Source organism: Neurospora hispaniola (assembly GCF_033458365.1).
Source record: "Neurospora hispaniola strain FGSC 10403 chromosome Unknown B0T23scaffold_1, whole genome shotgun sequence".
NCBI lineage: Eukaryota > Fungi > Ascomycota > Sordariomycetes > Sordariales > Sordariaceae > Neurospora > Neurospora hispaniola.
The window spans coordinates 686,206-701,170 of NW_026944406.1; the positions used below are offsets into that span (position 1 = coordinate 686,206).

The window sequence follows — 14,965 nt, forward strand, 5'->3', positions numbered from 1 at the left end:
GGCCTAGGTGAGGTGATTGAAGCAAACAGTGACGCCTCACCCGAGGATGGAACCTAAACCATCACACCGACCGACTGTCTGCCCACCAATAGTACACTACGCACGGAGCGTTGTCATAGAAGCATTTTCAACCAACCGAGCGTTTGTTGGGACGGCTGGTTATGTCCATCAACATCTTTTCTTCCACGCCCATTTTCAGGAACTTGTTCCTCCTTTTCTTTCAAGAAGCGTAAAGGTTGCACAGAACACCTCCTTGATCCCATGATACCAGTTATGAACAATAAACGACGCGGACATTGTTAGCACAAGACATGGTATGATGAAGTGATAAAGGAGGAGAACTCAACCAGTGAAATGCAAGTACCTCAGTCTCCAAGTACCTAGTATGACCTCTTCTACCTGTACCTGTACAGATCCAACGAAGCAAACCAAAAACACTGCGGTCATGAATTCCCTCCCAATCCTGAAATGCCCTTTTATACGCCCCCAGTATATCCACCATCACTTCTCTACACAGACACACATGATTCAGGGAGCCATTTCACAGTCCTTACAGGTATTCCATCCAACACCCCCAAGCACTCCCCATCGCCATCCCTCTCGCCGTCTTACCCCCCCACTACCCTCACTCAACAACTCCGGCACCCTATACCCCCCCAACCCTCCCATCCTCCTTCGCTCCAAATCCCTCATCTCCCTCTCCCTCTTCTCCTCCTTGGCCCGTCGAATCGCACACCCACCCAACCTCATCAACTCCCCCATGAACTCATCCACCGTCTTCAAGTGCAACAGCTCCGTATGCGTCAGTCGACGGATACGTATCCCCTTGATCAAATCTGGAGCGGATTCCAGTAGTCTCAAATCGTCTTCGGCCTGGGGATCGAGCGGGTTAAGTAGGATAGAGCAGAAGATGGTCATGACTGCGGACATTGGGTAGAGGATTATGACCCTTTGGCATTGTTAGTTCCGGCTGGGGGTATATACCTCAAAGGTAGGTAGGTAGGTAGGTAGGTAGGTAGGTAGGTAGGTAGGTAGGTAGGTAGGTAGGTAGGTAGGTAGGTAGGTAGGTAGTAGAGGTAAAATGGTGGTTGGGAGAAGTGACTGGTGTGGGTGCGCAGGAATTAGAGAAACAAAGAAAGACCTACCAAAACGCTTCACCCAGCAAGGCACGCGTAACAGAGCGCAGGTAAATAAGTGTCGATCGACTGGCTTCTACACTGAGCGCCAAGCTCGAGCTGACGCCTTCCATCAACATCTCCCCCGTCCTTGCGGCGCTCATGCTGCTTTCCTCTAGCACCGAGCTCCGGTTCTGCCACGCTCGACAGCGACCAGTCGCTTGATGAATGGTGGCGACCAGGTGGTGGTACTGTAGGTTGATAATGATGGTGCGAACGCTTTCGCCTCCCGACATGGTAGTAGAGTCGTAACCAGTCTTTCCGTGGCCCTTCTGACTTTGTCCGTACCCCCCCTGTCCCCGTTCATCTAGCTCAGAGGCACGTCCAGATCCATGAGATGACCATGTACCTGTTTCATCCCCGCCGCGCGGAGGAGGACCCTCACGTGAAGTCCTAGATAGCGACAACGCAGGCCGATACCATTCTGGCACGGATAGCCGCCACCTTTCCAGCTCGTCGTCTAGCTCGCGGATGTCTCGCAGCAACTCGGCGTCGGACTTGCGCAGGGCGGAGGCGGAGTACAGAAGTTTGCAGGTTTTGGATTTGATGAGCGTTAGGCGGAGGTCGCCTGGTAAAGCAGGAACGGAGGTTTCGTCTAGTTGGAGGTAGGGGAATTCAAGGGAGGGATGTCCGAATCCATGTCCATGTCCTTGGGGTGCTGATGTCATGGCTGTGGGAGGAGGACCACCGGGGGCTTTGAAGGGATTATTAGAAACGAATGGTCCTGCTCCTTGGCTGTAGGGGTAGGGAGAAGGGGAAGGCATGCTGGGATAAGAGTTGGGGTGGGAGTTTAAGGAAGAAAAGTGCCGTTCCTTAAGGGTTTCCAGCTCGCGACGGTCGAGGAATTGGATTTCGAGGTAGCCTGGCGGTAAGGAGAGGTCGCAGTGGTCGTCGTCGATCGAAGGGGGTTGGCCTGTTCGGAGAGAAATATCCGTGTCGACGCTGTAGCAGAGCCAGAAGAGCCTGCGGAGGTGACGGCGTTTACGGTCTGCGAGATCAACGGGGGCCGAAGCCGGTGTGGTCGTTGCACTCCCTGAACCAGACCCTGGAGTTGGTAGCCAGGAAGCATTAGACAGTTTATGTCCGCCCAGCATGAACATGATCCGACAAGCAAACGCCAAAAGCATAGCTGATGATTGGACCTGTCCCAAGAAGAGCTGGTACAGACAGAGCATAAAAGACGCTTGTAGACTGGTGATATCCAGCGCCTGGATGGTTAGCGGCAAAAGCATCTGCGCCTTGGCAGCCATCATATCCGTATCAATGTTGGGGATATCCGGGAACCTCTGCGTCCTCTCGACCTCCAGCAGCGAAATGACCGACAGGAAAGCAAACACGCAGGCCTTGGCGGTGATCTGCTCAAAACCCAACCCATTCCTGTCCCCTTGCCCATGTGCATAAGCCAAATCCAACGTCTGTCTGAACAAGACCGGGTCAACCAGCGGAAACGCCAGCCGGAATTCGGAACTTATAAAGAAGGAGAGATATTGCTCGACGATTTTGCGATCAGGCAGTTCGATCTGCTCTATGGGCTTTTCTGCCACCTTGCAGAGAAGACCCGAATCGGCGCTGGGCCGCGTCTGCCAAGGGGGAATGTCACCCCATATGGCTGGGAAGGAGGCCTGTTGGCCGGTACGAGAACGGATCCATGCTTGGCCGTCTTCGGAGAAGAAGGGGATGCCGTTGTAGGAGGAGATTTCTCCCAAGTGATAGCCGGCGAAGTGGAGCTTGCCAAAGTAGGATCCACAGCCGGGGTTGGGGGTGAGGTTGAGGTTGGCGACGGGGAAGTGGGTGTAGACGGGGTGGACTTGATCTGGTTCTTGGTGATGGTGGTGATGGTGTTGTTGATGATGGTGTTGTTGTGATTGGTGTTGGTGTTGATGTTGATGTTGATACTGGGCAGGGGTATGGTATGTGTGGTCCGAGGAGACACTGCCGTGAGGGGAATGGGTGCGGGACAGGGGACTTGGATGAACCGAAAATGGAAAGGTGTGATGACCAGAACGGGAGGTTGGACGAGTAAAGGCAGATGTTGAAGGAGGAGTTGAGGCAGCGGACGATGAATGCGAGTGTGGATGGTAAGGGTCCAGGTGCTGGGCATGGATCTTGTCGTCGATCGATCCACCGAAAGAAGATGAGTGACGATGGTGGGAGTTGCTGAGATCTGGGTTCGATCCTGGCCTAGACGAGATGCCAAGATGGGCGGCCAGGGGTGGCAGTGATTGTGGGTGAGGCGGGAGTGGTGACGGATGCGGCTGAGGTTGGGTTGCGTTAGGGGGACGGGGATCGGAGGAAGAGGGGCCGACACCTGGACCGACGTCGACGATAGCCGAGGAGGGGGAGGAGGGGCCGGCACTGGCAGAGGGGGTCGAGGTTGAGTTGGTGCTATTCCGAGTCCACGTTTTTCGTCCGACCAAGCGGCGATTGAAGGTGCATGTCATGCCATGGTGATGGCACCAATTGCAGTTGGACGAGGGCACATCGGCGCTATCACATTGGATCTAGTGTAGGTAGTGTACAAAGTAAGTATATGTATACCTATGTAGGATGGAAGCAATAGAGGTATGTAGTAGTGTACAGTAGAGGTTATCCAATACACACCTTTCGCCGGTGACACGAGTCGCATGCTCTCTTCCGCTTCTGCCTTGTTTGAGGGGAGGTCATTGCGCCTCAAGCCTGATGGCGTCGGGAAGATGGAGAGGATCAGTGGTACTTGGGTCTCGGCCTGTGGCACCTTGGCGACGGCTTGACAGGTTGGTTTGGTTGTACGATACCAGGTAAGGCAGGTAGATACTCGCCGTTGAGGTTTGTCAGACGCTGGCGTGGATGTTGTGTTGTACTAACGGTTTGTCAGCGGACTTAAGCTGCAGTGCTGTTAGTGTCGGTAATAAACCTGGAATGTGTCGAGTGTACATCCGGATGCGGTCTCAGTCAACCGTCGGGCCAGAGGGACTGGATGTTATGGGACCGACCCTGAAAAAAGACAAGAGAGGAGTTTCAGGGTTCATGATGTCGAGTGACTGACTGGTCGAGCCAGTTTGAAACAGATCGAAGGAGCATCAAATGCTGTTTTGGTCCAGACCTGCAGACTTGCAGAGTGGAAGCTCCGAAATTTTCATGACACCGAAAACAGACGGGATTGATGTGAAGTGCCCATGGTTATGTCATGTAAGACAGCAGCCGTCACGTCATCTGCTACTAACACATGGCGGCGTCCGGGGGGAGGGAATATGTTAACGTCAGTCTATAGTGTATACCGTAGTGTACTGTGCTCGCACGCGCCTCGCCTCTTCCGGGACTGTTAACTGTTTTTGGAAAAAAGAACAAAGGAAGACCATGCTCCCGTCATCACTCGTCAGCCATGTATCATCATCATCAATTCTGTATTGTTCCTTCCTTTTCCCCATCTGTAGTGTATTCGGCTGTCAGTCAGTCAGTCAGTCAGTTAGCCCTCCGGACTTGAGTTCCGACAATTTACATGCCCGGAAACTCGGGTCGGGCCGATTTAGACCGACGGACGTGTTAAGTAGTGAGTCCCTGGAATAATTGTTAGTGCACTGCCCGAGTTTCACCAACATGTCGGCATATACGTATACGTGCCTGTAGATTTGTCCACGACACCAAGCATAGTTTCCACTCGACTAGACAAGAAGAAAAGAAGACCAGATAGCAGAATCACCAATGGACAACATGCGTAGCTTATTTATCGCCTTGATTGAGGTATTAGTTACTCAAGGCGTATGTATATCGATGGTCAAGATTGCAGTGTGCTGGCTGTTAAGTACCCCACCACCACCCACCACTAAGCACTAACACTGATGGCTCACTCACTCTTCCGAGTTTAGGCGGATGATGGAAGGACGACCGACGCGGCGGGGCGGGTGCGTGGGCGGGATCCGGTTCAGTCCATGTTGGGGGGGGGGGCCGCCGTATAGAAAAATCGGAGCGGGGTCTGCCATTTCCCCGATGCACGGACCATCACCTCGATATGCCCAAAATAAGGTGAAAGTTCAGCTTCTCGGAATTCATTCACATTCCACAATCATGAAAAGAGGTCAGTAGTGTAAATGCTCAGTCATCACAATCACTTCACGGCAATTGCCGCTCCCCAATCACTCATTCACCGTTCACACTGTAGACCGCTCTCCGGATCTGCCGGCCTGCTTAGGGCTCACTTGCTGACCTCCAGTTACAGACAGACAGACAGACACCGCAACCTCGTGTGTAGCCGGCGTTAGACATCGCGCCCCTCCGTATCTCCACCAGTTCGCACATTCTATCAAAAGCTTCTACGGAGTCCGGGTCGAGACTGAGACGCAGAAAAGACAATTTGCCGCTTACTTAAGCGGGGATTTACTGTGACGAAGCCGGGGTCTGTCTGGACATCGTCTTTCCAGCCAACCAAATATCTGGAAATAGGGCCCTCCGATTCCCCTCGATCCCGCCGAACCGTCCTTTGCTCCACTTGGCTGCGACGCCACCACGGCTTTGGATCCAGAGATCGATCTTGGCACTTTCATCTCACAAATCTCTGCGTCGTCGTCGTCGTCGATGGAGTGTGTGTTGTTATCGCCTAGCCCCCTACGGTCTGCCTTGCGTTGGACGTCCCCTCTGATATCGATCCTACCAATGTCCACGTAGGCACAGAGATCTCCCATGCTTTCTTTCCCCATGTAGAAACGACCGCTGAAAGTGGATGGATTGGATTTCAAAACAGCAGCGGCGTGCAGTGTTCCATCTCCCCGTTGCCGCGTCCCACAAGTCGGAGCTCGTCAGCCCGATCGAGGAGAAACCTTAAACCCTTGAACCTCCAAAAGTGGATATTTCGTGTTTTCTTCACCGGCAAGATGCCTTAGGTAAGCGGCGAAATGATGACAAGCCGCCCCCATGGGTACGCGGGACTGCTCCATCATTGGTCTGCCTTTCGAGCTCTCATCGAAGCTTCCATGTCAGGCCGGCCGCCCTTTGTTATCAATCTCCGTCATGGATCCCAGATCCACCCCGTACACGTTCTCAAGCCTAGGATAGACGCAAAAGGCAAAAGATCCAGGCACACCGTGCTGCTAGCTCCCATCACAGCACTCCGTTCAGCTGTCCCCCATCCTCCCGCCGCTTCCACTTCCCGAGAATCTCGTAAGCGGGCGTCGCGGCGACATGGAATCAAACAACCCACAAACGGCTGGTCGCCGTTGGTGAGTGTCCACCACACAAAAGCCGAGCTCCGACTTCTTATCATACTGTGAGGTATCCCAGAGAGGTGTAGAAATACGTCCTTTCCCCTTCATTTTCCAAATCCCATCATCTTCTTGATCTTCTCTTCTTCAGTTCAAATACATATTACCCTTAATACATGCATAAATTCAACCCCTAATACCCACCCCCTCCATCGGAATTTCATCATCACCTCCTTGCCTTTTGATATCAACAAGTTTCACCACCACTGTTTTTCAAAGCGGCCGACCACCGACTACCGGTCACCAACCCATCCGCCATGGGCGTTCAAGGCGACAGCAGCAGCAGCAGCAGTGCTGCCTCTGCACAAGAGGAAAACGCTGTTGATAACCGCACATGGGGTCTCAAACACAAGGTTGAGGCCATCAAGGAGCTTGAGCAAAGCTCTGGAATCCCTGCCCGCGAGCTGGGTGTTACGTGGAAAGATCTTACCGTCCAGGTCATCAACTCGGACGCCGCCATCCAGGAAAACGTCCTATCTCAGTTCAACATTCCCAAGAAGATCCAAGAAGGAAGGCAGAAGCCCCCTCTCAAGACCATCCTCGACAACAGCCATGGATGTGTCAAGCCCGGTGAGATGTTGTTGGTCCTGGGCCGTCCCGGTTCCGGATGCACCACCCTTCTCAACCTCTTGGCCAACAAGCGCGAAGGCTATGTTGCCGTTAACGGTGATGTCCACTTTGGTTCCATGGACGCCAAGGAGGCTCACAAGTACCGCGGTCAGATCGTCATGAACAACGAGGAGGAAGTCTTCTTCCCCACCCTCACTGTTGGCCAGACCATGGACTTTGCGACCCGCCTCAACATTCCTTACAAGATCCCCGATGGCGTTGCCTCCCCGGAAGAGTACCGCAAGGAGAACATGGACTTCCTTTTGGAGGCCATGAGCATCCCTCATACCAAGGACACCAAGGTCGGTAACGAGTACGTCCGCGGTGTCTCTGGTGGTGAACGCAAGCGTGTTTCCATCATCGAGTGCATGGCATCTCGTGGTTCCGTTTTTTGCTGGGATAACTCTACCCGTGGTTTGGATGCTAGCACGTAGGTTACCCCCATCATCCTCACTTAGAATCAGACTAACATATCCCTAGTGCTCTCGAGTGGGCCAAGTGCATCCGCGCCATGACCGATGTCATGGGTCTCTCCACCATCGTCACCCTCTACCAGGCTAGTAACGGCATCTACGATCTCTTCGACAAGGTCCTCGTTCTCGATTACGGCAAGGAGGTCTACTACGGTCCCATGAAGGAGGCCCGCCCCTTTATGGAGGCCCTCGGCTTCGAGTGCCAGGAGGGTGCCAACGTTGCCGACTACCTTACCGGTATCACTGTTCCTACCGAGAGAGTGGTTCGCTCTGGCTTTGAAAAGACCTTCCCTCGCAACGCCGACCAACTCAGGGAAGCCTACCAAAAATCCGACATCTACCCTCGCATGACCGCCGAGTACGACTATCCCACCACCGAGGAGGCCAGGGAGAAGACCAAGCTGTTTGAGGAAGGTGTCGCTGTTGAGAAGGACAAGCATCTCGCAAAGGACAGCCCTTACACCGTCAGCTTCTTCCAGCAGGTCAAGGCCTGTATCGCTCGCCAGTATCAGATTGTCCTCGGCGACAAGCCAACCTTCCTCATCAAGCAGGGCTCTACCTTGGCCCAGGCCCTCATCGCCGGTTCCCTCTTCTACAACGCCCCTGATAACTCTGCTGGTCTCTTTGTCAAGTCGGGTGCCCTCTTCTTCTCCCTTCTCCACAACAGTCTGATGTCCATGTCCGAAGTCACGGACTCTTTCTCTGGTCGTCCCGTTCTGCTCAAGCAAAAGGGTATGGGTTTCTTCCACCCTGCCGCCTTCTGCATTGCCCAGGTTGCTGCCGATATCCCCGTCATCATCCTGCAGGTTACTGTCTGGTCTATTGTCTTGTACTTCATGGTTGCCCTGTCCATGGACGCCGGTGCTTGGTTTACCTACTGGGTCATTCTCATCGCTGCTACCATGTGCATGACGGCCTTCTTCCGAGCCATCGGTGCTGCATTCAGGACCTTCGATGCCGCCTCCAAGGTTTCCGGTTTCATGATTTCCGCTCTCATCATGTACAATGGTTACATGATTCAGAAGCCCAAGATGCACCCTTGGTTCGGCTGGATCTACTGGATCAACCCCATGGCCTACTCCTTCGATGCTCTCTTGTCCAACGAGTTCCACGACACCATCATTCCCTGCGTCGGTGTCAACCTGGTCCCCAATGGCCCCGGCTACGCTGATCTCGACCATCAGTCTTGCGCTGGTGTCGGTGGTGCCATCCAGGGTGAGAACATTGTCTATGGTGACAACTACCTCAAGTCTCTTTCTTACAGCCACTCTCACGTCTGGAGGAACTTTGGTATCATCTGGGCTTGGTGGGTCCTCTTTGTCGGCATCACCATCTTTGCGACTAGCAAGTGGCGTCCTCTTTCCGAAGGCGGTCCTTCCCTGCTCATCCCTCGTGAGAAGGCCAAGATCGTCAAGGCCATCCAGAACAACGATGAGGAGAAGGCCGGTGCTACCAGCAGCGGCGAGGAGACTGTCTACGACAAGGAGGCCAGCGCTGGCGAGGCCAAGGACTCTGACAAGGACTTGGTTCGCAACACGTCGGTCTTTACCTGGAAGAACCTCACCTACACCGTCAAGACTCCTTCTGGTGACCGCGTTCTCTTGGACAATGTGCACGGTTGGGTTAAGCCTGGCATGTTGGGAGCTTTGATGGGCTCTTCGGGTGCCGGAAAGACCACTCTTCTCGATGTTTTGGCCCAGCGTAAGACTGACGGTACCATCAAGGGTTCCATTCTCGTCGACGGCCGTCCTCTTCCTGTTTCCTTCCAACGTTCCGCCGGTTACTGCGAGCAGCTTGATGTTCACGAGCCTTTCTCCACTGTCCGTGAGGCTCTCGAGTTCTCTGCCCTCCTTCGTCAGCCTCGTGAGATTCCCCGTGAGGAGAAGCTCAAGTACGTCGACACCATCATTGATCTCTTGGAACTTCACGATCTCGCCGATACCCTGATTGGTCGCGTTGGTGCTGGTCTCTCTGTCGAACAGCGCAAGCGCGTCACCATTGGTGTTGAGTTGGTTGCCAAGCCCAGCATTCTCATCTTCTTGGACGAGCCCACCTCTGGTCTCGATGGTCAGTCTGCCTACAACACTGTTCGTTTCCTCCGCAAGCTCGCCGATGTTGGCCAGGCCGTCCTCGTCACCATCCACCAGCCTTCCCAGCAGCTCTTTGCCCAGTTCGACACCCTCTTGCTTCTGGCCAAGGGTGGCAAGACCGTGTACTTTGGCGAGATTGGTGACAACGCCCAAACTGTCAAGGACTACTTTGCCAAGTACGGCGCCGCCTGCCCCGAGGAGACCAACCCGGCCGAGCACATGATCGACGTCGTCTCCGGCTCCCTCTCCAAGGGCAAGGACTGGAACCAAGTCTGGCTCGAGTCGCCTGAGCACCAGGCCATGACCGAGGAACTCGACCGCATCATCGACGACGCCGCCTCCAAGCCGCCCGGCACGCTCGACGACGGGCACGAATTCGCCATGCCGCTGTTGGAACAGCTCAAGATCGTCTCTACGCGCAACAACGTCTCGCTGTTCCGCAATACCGACTACATCAACAACAAGCTCGCCTTGCACATTGGCTCGGCCCTCTTCAACGGCTTCTCCTTCTGGATGATCGGCGACAGCGTCTCGGACCTCCAGATGCGCCTGTTCACCATCTTCAACTTCATCTTTGTCGCTCCCGGTGTCATCGCCCAGCTGCAGCCTCTCTTCATCGAGCGCCGCAACATTTTCGAAGCCCGCGAGAAGAAATCCAAAATGTACAGCTGGATCGCCTTCGTCACGGGCCTCGTCGTGTCCGAGATCCCCTACCTGTGCGTCTGCGCCGTCCTCTACTTTGCCTGCTGGTACTACACCACGGGCGCCCCGCACGCCTCGTCCCGCGCCGGCGGCACCTTTTTCGTCATGCTCATGTACGAGTTCGTCTACACGGGCATCGGCCAGTTCATTGCCGCCTACGCGCCCAACGCCATCTTCGCCACCCTCGCTAACCCCCTGGTCATCGGTATCCTCGTCTCCTTCTGCGGTGTCCTCGTGCCCTACCAGCAGATTCAGGTCTTCTGGCGCTACTGGATTTACTACCTCAACCCGTTCAACTACCTCATGGGCTCCATGCTGGTGTTCAACCTCTGGGACAAGAAGATTGAGTGCCGTGACCAGGAGTTTGCCGTGTTCAACCCGCCCAATGGCACGACGTGCGCCGAGTACTTGGAGGGGTACATGATGGGCATGGGACGGGCGACGAACTTGATTAACCCAAGCGCGACCGAGGGGTGCAGGGTTTGTCAGTATACGTCGGGTAGCGATTACTTGCAGACGATCAACTTGAAGAGTTATGGGTATGGGTGGAGAGATGCGGGGATTGTGTGTGTGTTTGTGGCGAGCAGTTATGCGATGGTTTATGCGTTGATGAAGTTGAGGACGAAGACGAGTAAGAAGGCTGAGTAAGGCTCGTTGCACGGTGTGTGGTTGGCAAGGAGAAGGAAGATACCCACGGTAGTTAATGATGTACGGATGTACGAATTTGGGAGGATGACGTTTATAGAAGTCGCGGTATGATCGCCATGCTTTTGTAGATTGGGAGGGATGGAAAAGGAGCATTTGCTTTTTAGGGCATATACTTACATCTTCATCATCATCATCATCATCACATATAGATAGACACTTTTCTGGATAGACATTTCTGGTAATAATACCTGTTTACTTCTACTCATTGATACAAATTTCGGTTCAATTACGTCCCGTCCTTCAATGTCTGTTTGTTGGTTTCCACTGCTTTGTCCCAAGTTGGGAGATGGGATTGATCTGATACACTTGGAGAAGCGTGAGGAGGTAAACACGGAATGACCAGTTTTTCGGTGCAGTACCCGGCTTCCAGTCGTTGTTTGTCCGTTATCCCAACAGAAACCCGTTTGCGCGCGCGTGCCTTTGTCGTTCAGAAAAGCGGCACGAGGATTGAGGGGTAGAAACATAAAGGGGATTGAGAGATCGCAACGAACATACCTACCTCTAGGCTGGACGCAACACAGCTGAGCTCCCAGGGGACTTTCCCCCCAAGATTGATACCTACCTACCTCTATCTCTAGGTACCAATTTGAATTAAGAGAGGTACATGTGTAGGTAATTCCCATCTGCACCTTCCTCTCCCTCTTCTCCCATCTGGTCCTCCTTCCCCGCCACTGCCAGGCACTGTCTGGTATATCAGGTCTCATCCGGGCATCTTTTCCGTCATCTCGCCGTCACTCCACCCAGGTCAATCTGAGGCTGGTATTTTCAACGGCGTCTCCAGTCCCCTTTCGACCAGATGGGAAGTGGTCGGGAGGTGGTGGTCGAGGTCCAGGCTGCCGGGTGGCACGTTGTCGAGTCGTTTCCATTTTCCAAGGCCACGTTGTCGTCAGGTTTCCAAGGCGAGGGATGTTGTCGAGTCTCGTTTCCATGCCAGGCCCCTATGAGTCTCGCCAGTGTCGCCAGTGTGGTTTTGTCGGATCTACCGAGTAAGTACCTCTACCTACACTTGTCTGGTGGTGGTCGGAGCAGCTATAATAGCAGTCATTTTGGTGGTTGACACCGCCGCTAATCGTCTCGGTGACTCTAGTACCTGTGTCTTCTCTCCACCGCTCTGCTTTATTTTTTTGACAAGAGGTTCATGTTAGTACCTTACTGGTTCAACCTCGTCTCACCTTCAACTCCAAGTCAGAGTCCTCTCGTGAGACCGTCGAACACTTCTCTCCAGATCATGGGCGGCATGGGAAATTTCCGTCCCCATTCCTTCTCGGGCCTGCATTGAAGCCCAGAGGAGACAAAGGTGAGCAAACGATTCATGTTTTTCGACTTTCATAACGCGCCGGCAATGTCCGAAAGAACTTGACCTCAGTATCAACAAATGGAACATGTGCTGACTTCCACTTGTTACTTAGAGGTAAACATCAATAAGGCTCGCAGCCTGCTCAGATTCCGTACTCAGCATCTAGTCTCTTCCCGCACGTTACAACCCAAAAACCTTGCAAGCCCAATCCTCACAGGATGATCGTCCACTTCCACCCTTCATCCTAAAGGTACCTCTAGAGGTACCTCTAGGTAGCAACCACGACGCCGCGTGGTGTCCTCTGCTTCCAGTCAATGACGCTCACTCCTTTCCGGAAGCTGACGGAAGTCCTTCACCGGAATACTGGCTGGGTGCGGTCATGGTCATGGTCAGGGGCTACCGGCCACATCGGGCATGCTCGATAGCGAAGAGAAGGACGACACTCCTGAGGAGAATAGGTGATGTCCTCTGGAGGAGGGGCGTTGGTGGAGGGCGATGAAGAAGTACATCTACATCTACGACTGTGGGCGAGGCAGCATCCCGATTTGGACGCCATCAGTCCGCTGGCTTGAGGCGTCACTTTCACCAGTACGCATTCCCCGTGCGACAAACGAATAGAAACCCAGCGGAGGCAAAAGCATCCCACAGAGCGCACACATACAGTTCCCCATTCAGATGCTCTACTCCAGGCTGTCAGTGTTGCCCTGCCTGGGAATGCCATCAAGCTGACTTTCAACGACTTTGTTCATGGTGGCTGCAGCAAGAAACAACCTAGGCACAAGCTGCCTCCTCCACAAGCAGCAGCTCAACCGCCCCGAGCAATTCTAAACGGAACCGTAGGGCCCCAGCCGTGCTCCTCCTAGACAGTATCCCATAAGCTGGCAGCTCTCTTTGCCTCCGCACCTGGCTCAAAACGGCGTTCTGCGAGCGCCAGGGCAAGACGTTGGCTTCGGTTAGCTTCCTTTTCGAGGGTCAGGGGGCACAGCCCAAGGACACAGAAAGCTTGAGATAGCGGAGATGGACTAATCAGGGCAACACATGTATCTCGTTGACCTACGCGATCATTGCTGGGTTTTTCCTCCACCCGTGTGGCTTCCGCTTGTTGCAGCCGCCGGTCCTCGACCTTCAACTTCACTACTACCTCTACCATCAATAACCTCCTCGAAGAGTCTGTCCTTGCACCCCATGGCAGGCATCATCAACAAGATTCATCTCAAAGAACACGACAGCACGCCACAGCCGACAGCTTGGTTTTTAGGTGCCTATCCAGCAGGCCGCTCAGTTCGTGGTCAGTCTGACTTATTTTCCGTACTCGATTACAGCCTCGAGCGACAAGCGTTTCGATCTCGAGGGTTGGGAGGCCCTTGTTTCCGGCAGAGGTACCTCTATGAAGACCCTCATCGACCTCCCTTCGGTTAGGTTATTTGCGAGATGGATCCTGACCTGAGGTCACCTCGCGCCCCGCCATGCGCAACAAACCCCATGGACGTTGAGACTGGTCTTTCCCTTCTCTGTTCCCTCCTCTTCTCCCGACACGCAACCATTACTGCTCACAACTTTCGCATCAGACCTCCAGAGACCCCATTTGATCTCTATCGTCATGGGTCAGATTCGTACCTGTCTGGCTCCATTCACGACAGCAAGCAAGAAGTACCAAAGCTGGGCTGGAGACCGTGCCTTCAGCGCTGATGGTGCCTGCCTTGTAACAGCAGACAAAGTTTTTCCCAGAGACGCTCTTGATCTCTGCTGTCAACGATGGAATTAACCAATCTCCTCCAGCCATGTCGTTCTCTATTTCAGTCCACCCTCAGCTCCTCGCCCACTCTCACAAATAACCACATCTCCTCTAACCATGGCCAGAGGTACCCAGTGAATGTGCTGTCAGTTCATGAGGACCATAGATCACTCCTAGTACTTCATTGCCCCTCTATGCCGACTCTCGACACCAGTGCCCCCAGCCCACCCACCGACATTGATCTCCTACTATTACCCTCCCTTTTAGTTTTGCGACCGCGTATTTCAGCAGGCTAACGCCAGCTCCGTATCCACTCCATCCAGGAGACCAAGCTCATCGAGTTCGACAATGACGGTCACATCGGTGTCTTCTGGGTTTCTTGCGAGGCCGGTGTACTTATATCAGGACCATCTGCGTCCATCTTGGACTCCTCTAGCCGGTGGTGCGGGCCAATCTGTGGCACGTCGGTGTCGGCGCCCACATGAAGGAGCTCCTCTGTGTCCGCTCCGGTACTAAATTCGTGGTTGTTCTGTCTGTTTCGATTCCAAGCGCCGCTGAGTACACGTACGAAGCCAGCTGTGGCACACAGGATATGGAGAAGAAAATGCATGTGGCTCTCTTTTGAGCCGACGGATAGATACCTACAGGGAGCTCTAGATGTGAATCTGTTTGTCTACTGCATGTTCTCTGTGATTCCGTCGCCCTTTTTTTGTTTCTTCCTTGTGATGAAGAAGTGCTATGTACCCCTAGGCTCAACGAAGGGAAGTGATATTTCTCCTTTCTCTGAGTGGGTATTCGTGCGGTTTCTCTAGGTATGTTTGCTCTCGATAACGCACGAGTGTGGCTCTACGCTGTGGTTGCCTTTGGCGATGTAGGTCGGATGAAATTGAATGTGTGGCACACCTCAGATGAAATGGAGAGGTATATAGACGCCTTTTTGTC

At 53.7% G+C, this 14,965-nt stretch overlaps 2 protein-coding genes across 2 annotated transcripts; one reads left to right on the top strand and one right to left on the bottom strand.

Annotated features, from left to right (window-relative positions):
• Window positions 1-56: 56 nt before the first annotated feature.
• B0T23DRAFT_3558 (uncharacterized protein) lies at window positions 57-4,038 on the bottom strand. Its single transcript, XM_062836167.1, has 3 exons — window positions 3,777-4,038; window positions 1,146-3,676; window positions 57-949 (listed from the first exon to the last, which is right to left on the bottom strand). The coding sequence occupies exons 1-3, from the start codon at window positions 3,837-3,839 to the stop codon at window positions 529-531; spliced, it is 3,015 nt and encodes a 1,004-aa protein (XP_062696519.1). The 5' UTR covers window positions 3,840-4,038; the 3' UTR covers window positions 57-528.
• A 2,504-nt stretch (window positions 4,039-6,542) lies between these two features.
• B0T23DRAFT_3586 (ABC-2 type transporter-domain-containing protein) lies at window positions 6,543-11,018 on the top strand. Its single transcript, XM_062836206.1, has 2 exons — window positions 6,543-7,448; window positions 7,499-11,018. Exons 1-2 carry the CDS (start codon window positions 6,667-6,669, stop codon window positions 10,929-10,931), a joined length of 4,215 nt encoding a protein of 1,404 aa, XP_062696520.1. The 5' UTR covers window positions 6,543-6,666; the 3' UTR covers window positions 10,932-11,018.
• Window positions 11,019-14,965: the final 3,947 nt, after the last annotated feature.

Coding starts and splice junctions, on each gene's coding strand:
- B0T23DRAFT_3558 (XM_062836167.1), bottom strand. CDS start 3,839: ATGACCTCCCCTCAAACAAGGCAGAAGCGGAAGAGAGCATGCGACTCG. Junction 3,677..3,776: donor ACTCGTGTCACCGGCGAAAG/GTGTGTATTGGA, acceptor TACCTACACTAG/ATCCAATGTGATAGCGCCGA. Junction 950..1,145: donor TTGCTGGGTGAAGCGTTTTG/GTAGGTCTTTCT, acceptor ACAATGCCAAAG/GGTCATAATCCTCTACCCAA.
- B0T23DRAFT_3586 (XM_062836206.1), top strand. CDS start 6,667: ATGGGCGTTCAAGGCGACAGCAGCAGCAGCAGCAGTGCTGCCTCTGCA. Junction 7,449..7,498: donor CGTGGTTTGGATGCTAGCAC/GTAGGTTACCCC, acceptor ACATATCCCTAG/TGCTCTCGAGTGGGCCAAGT.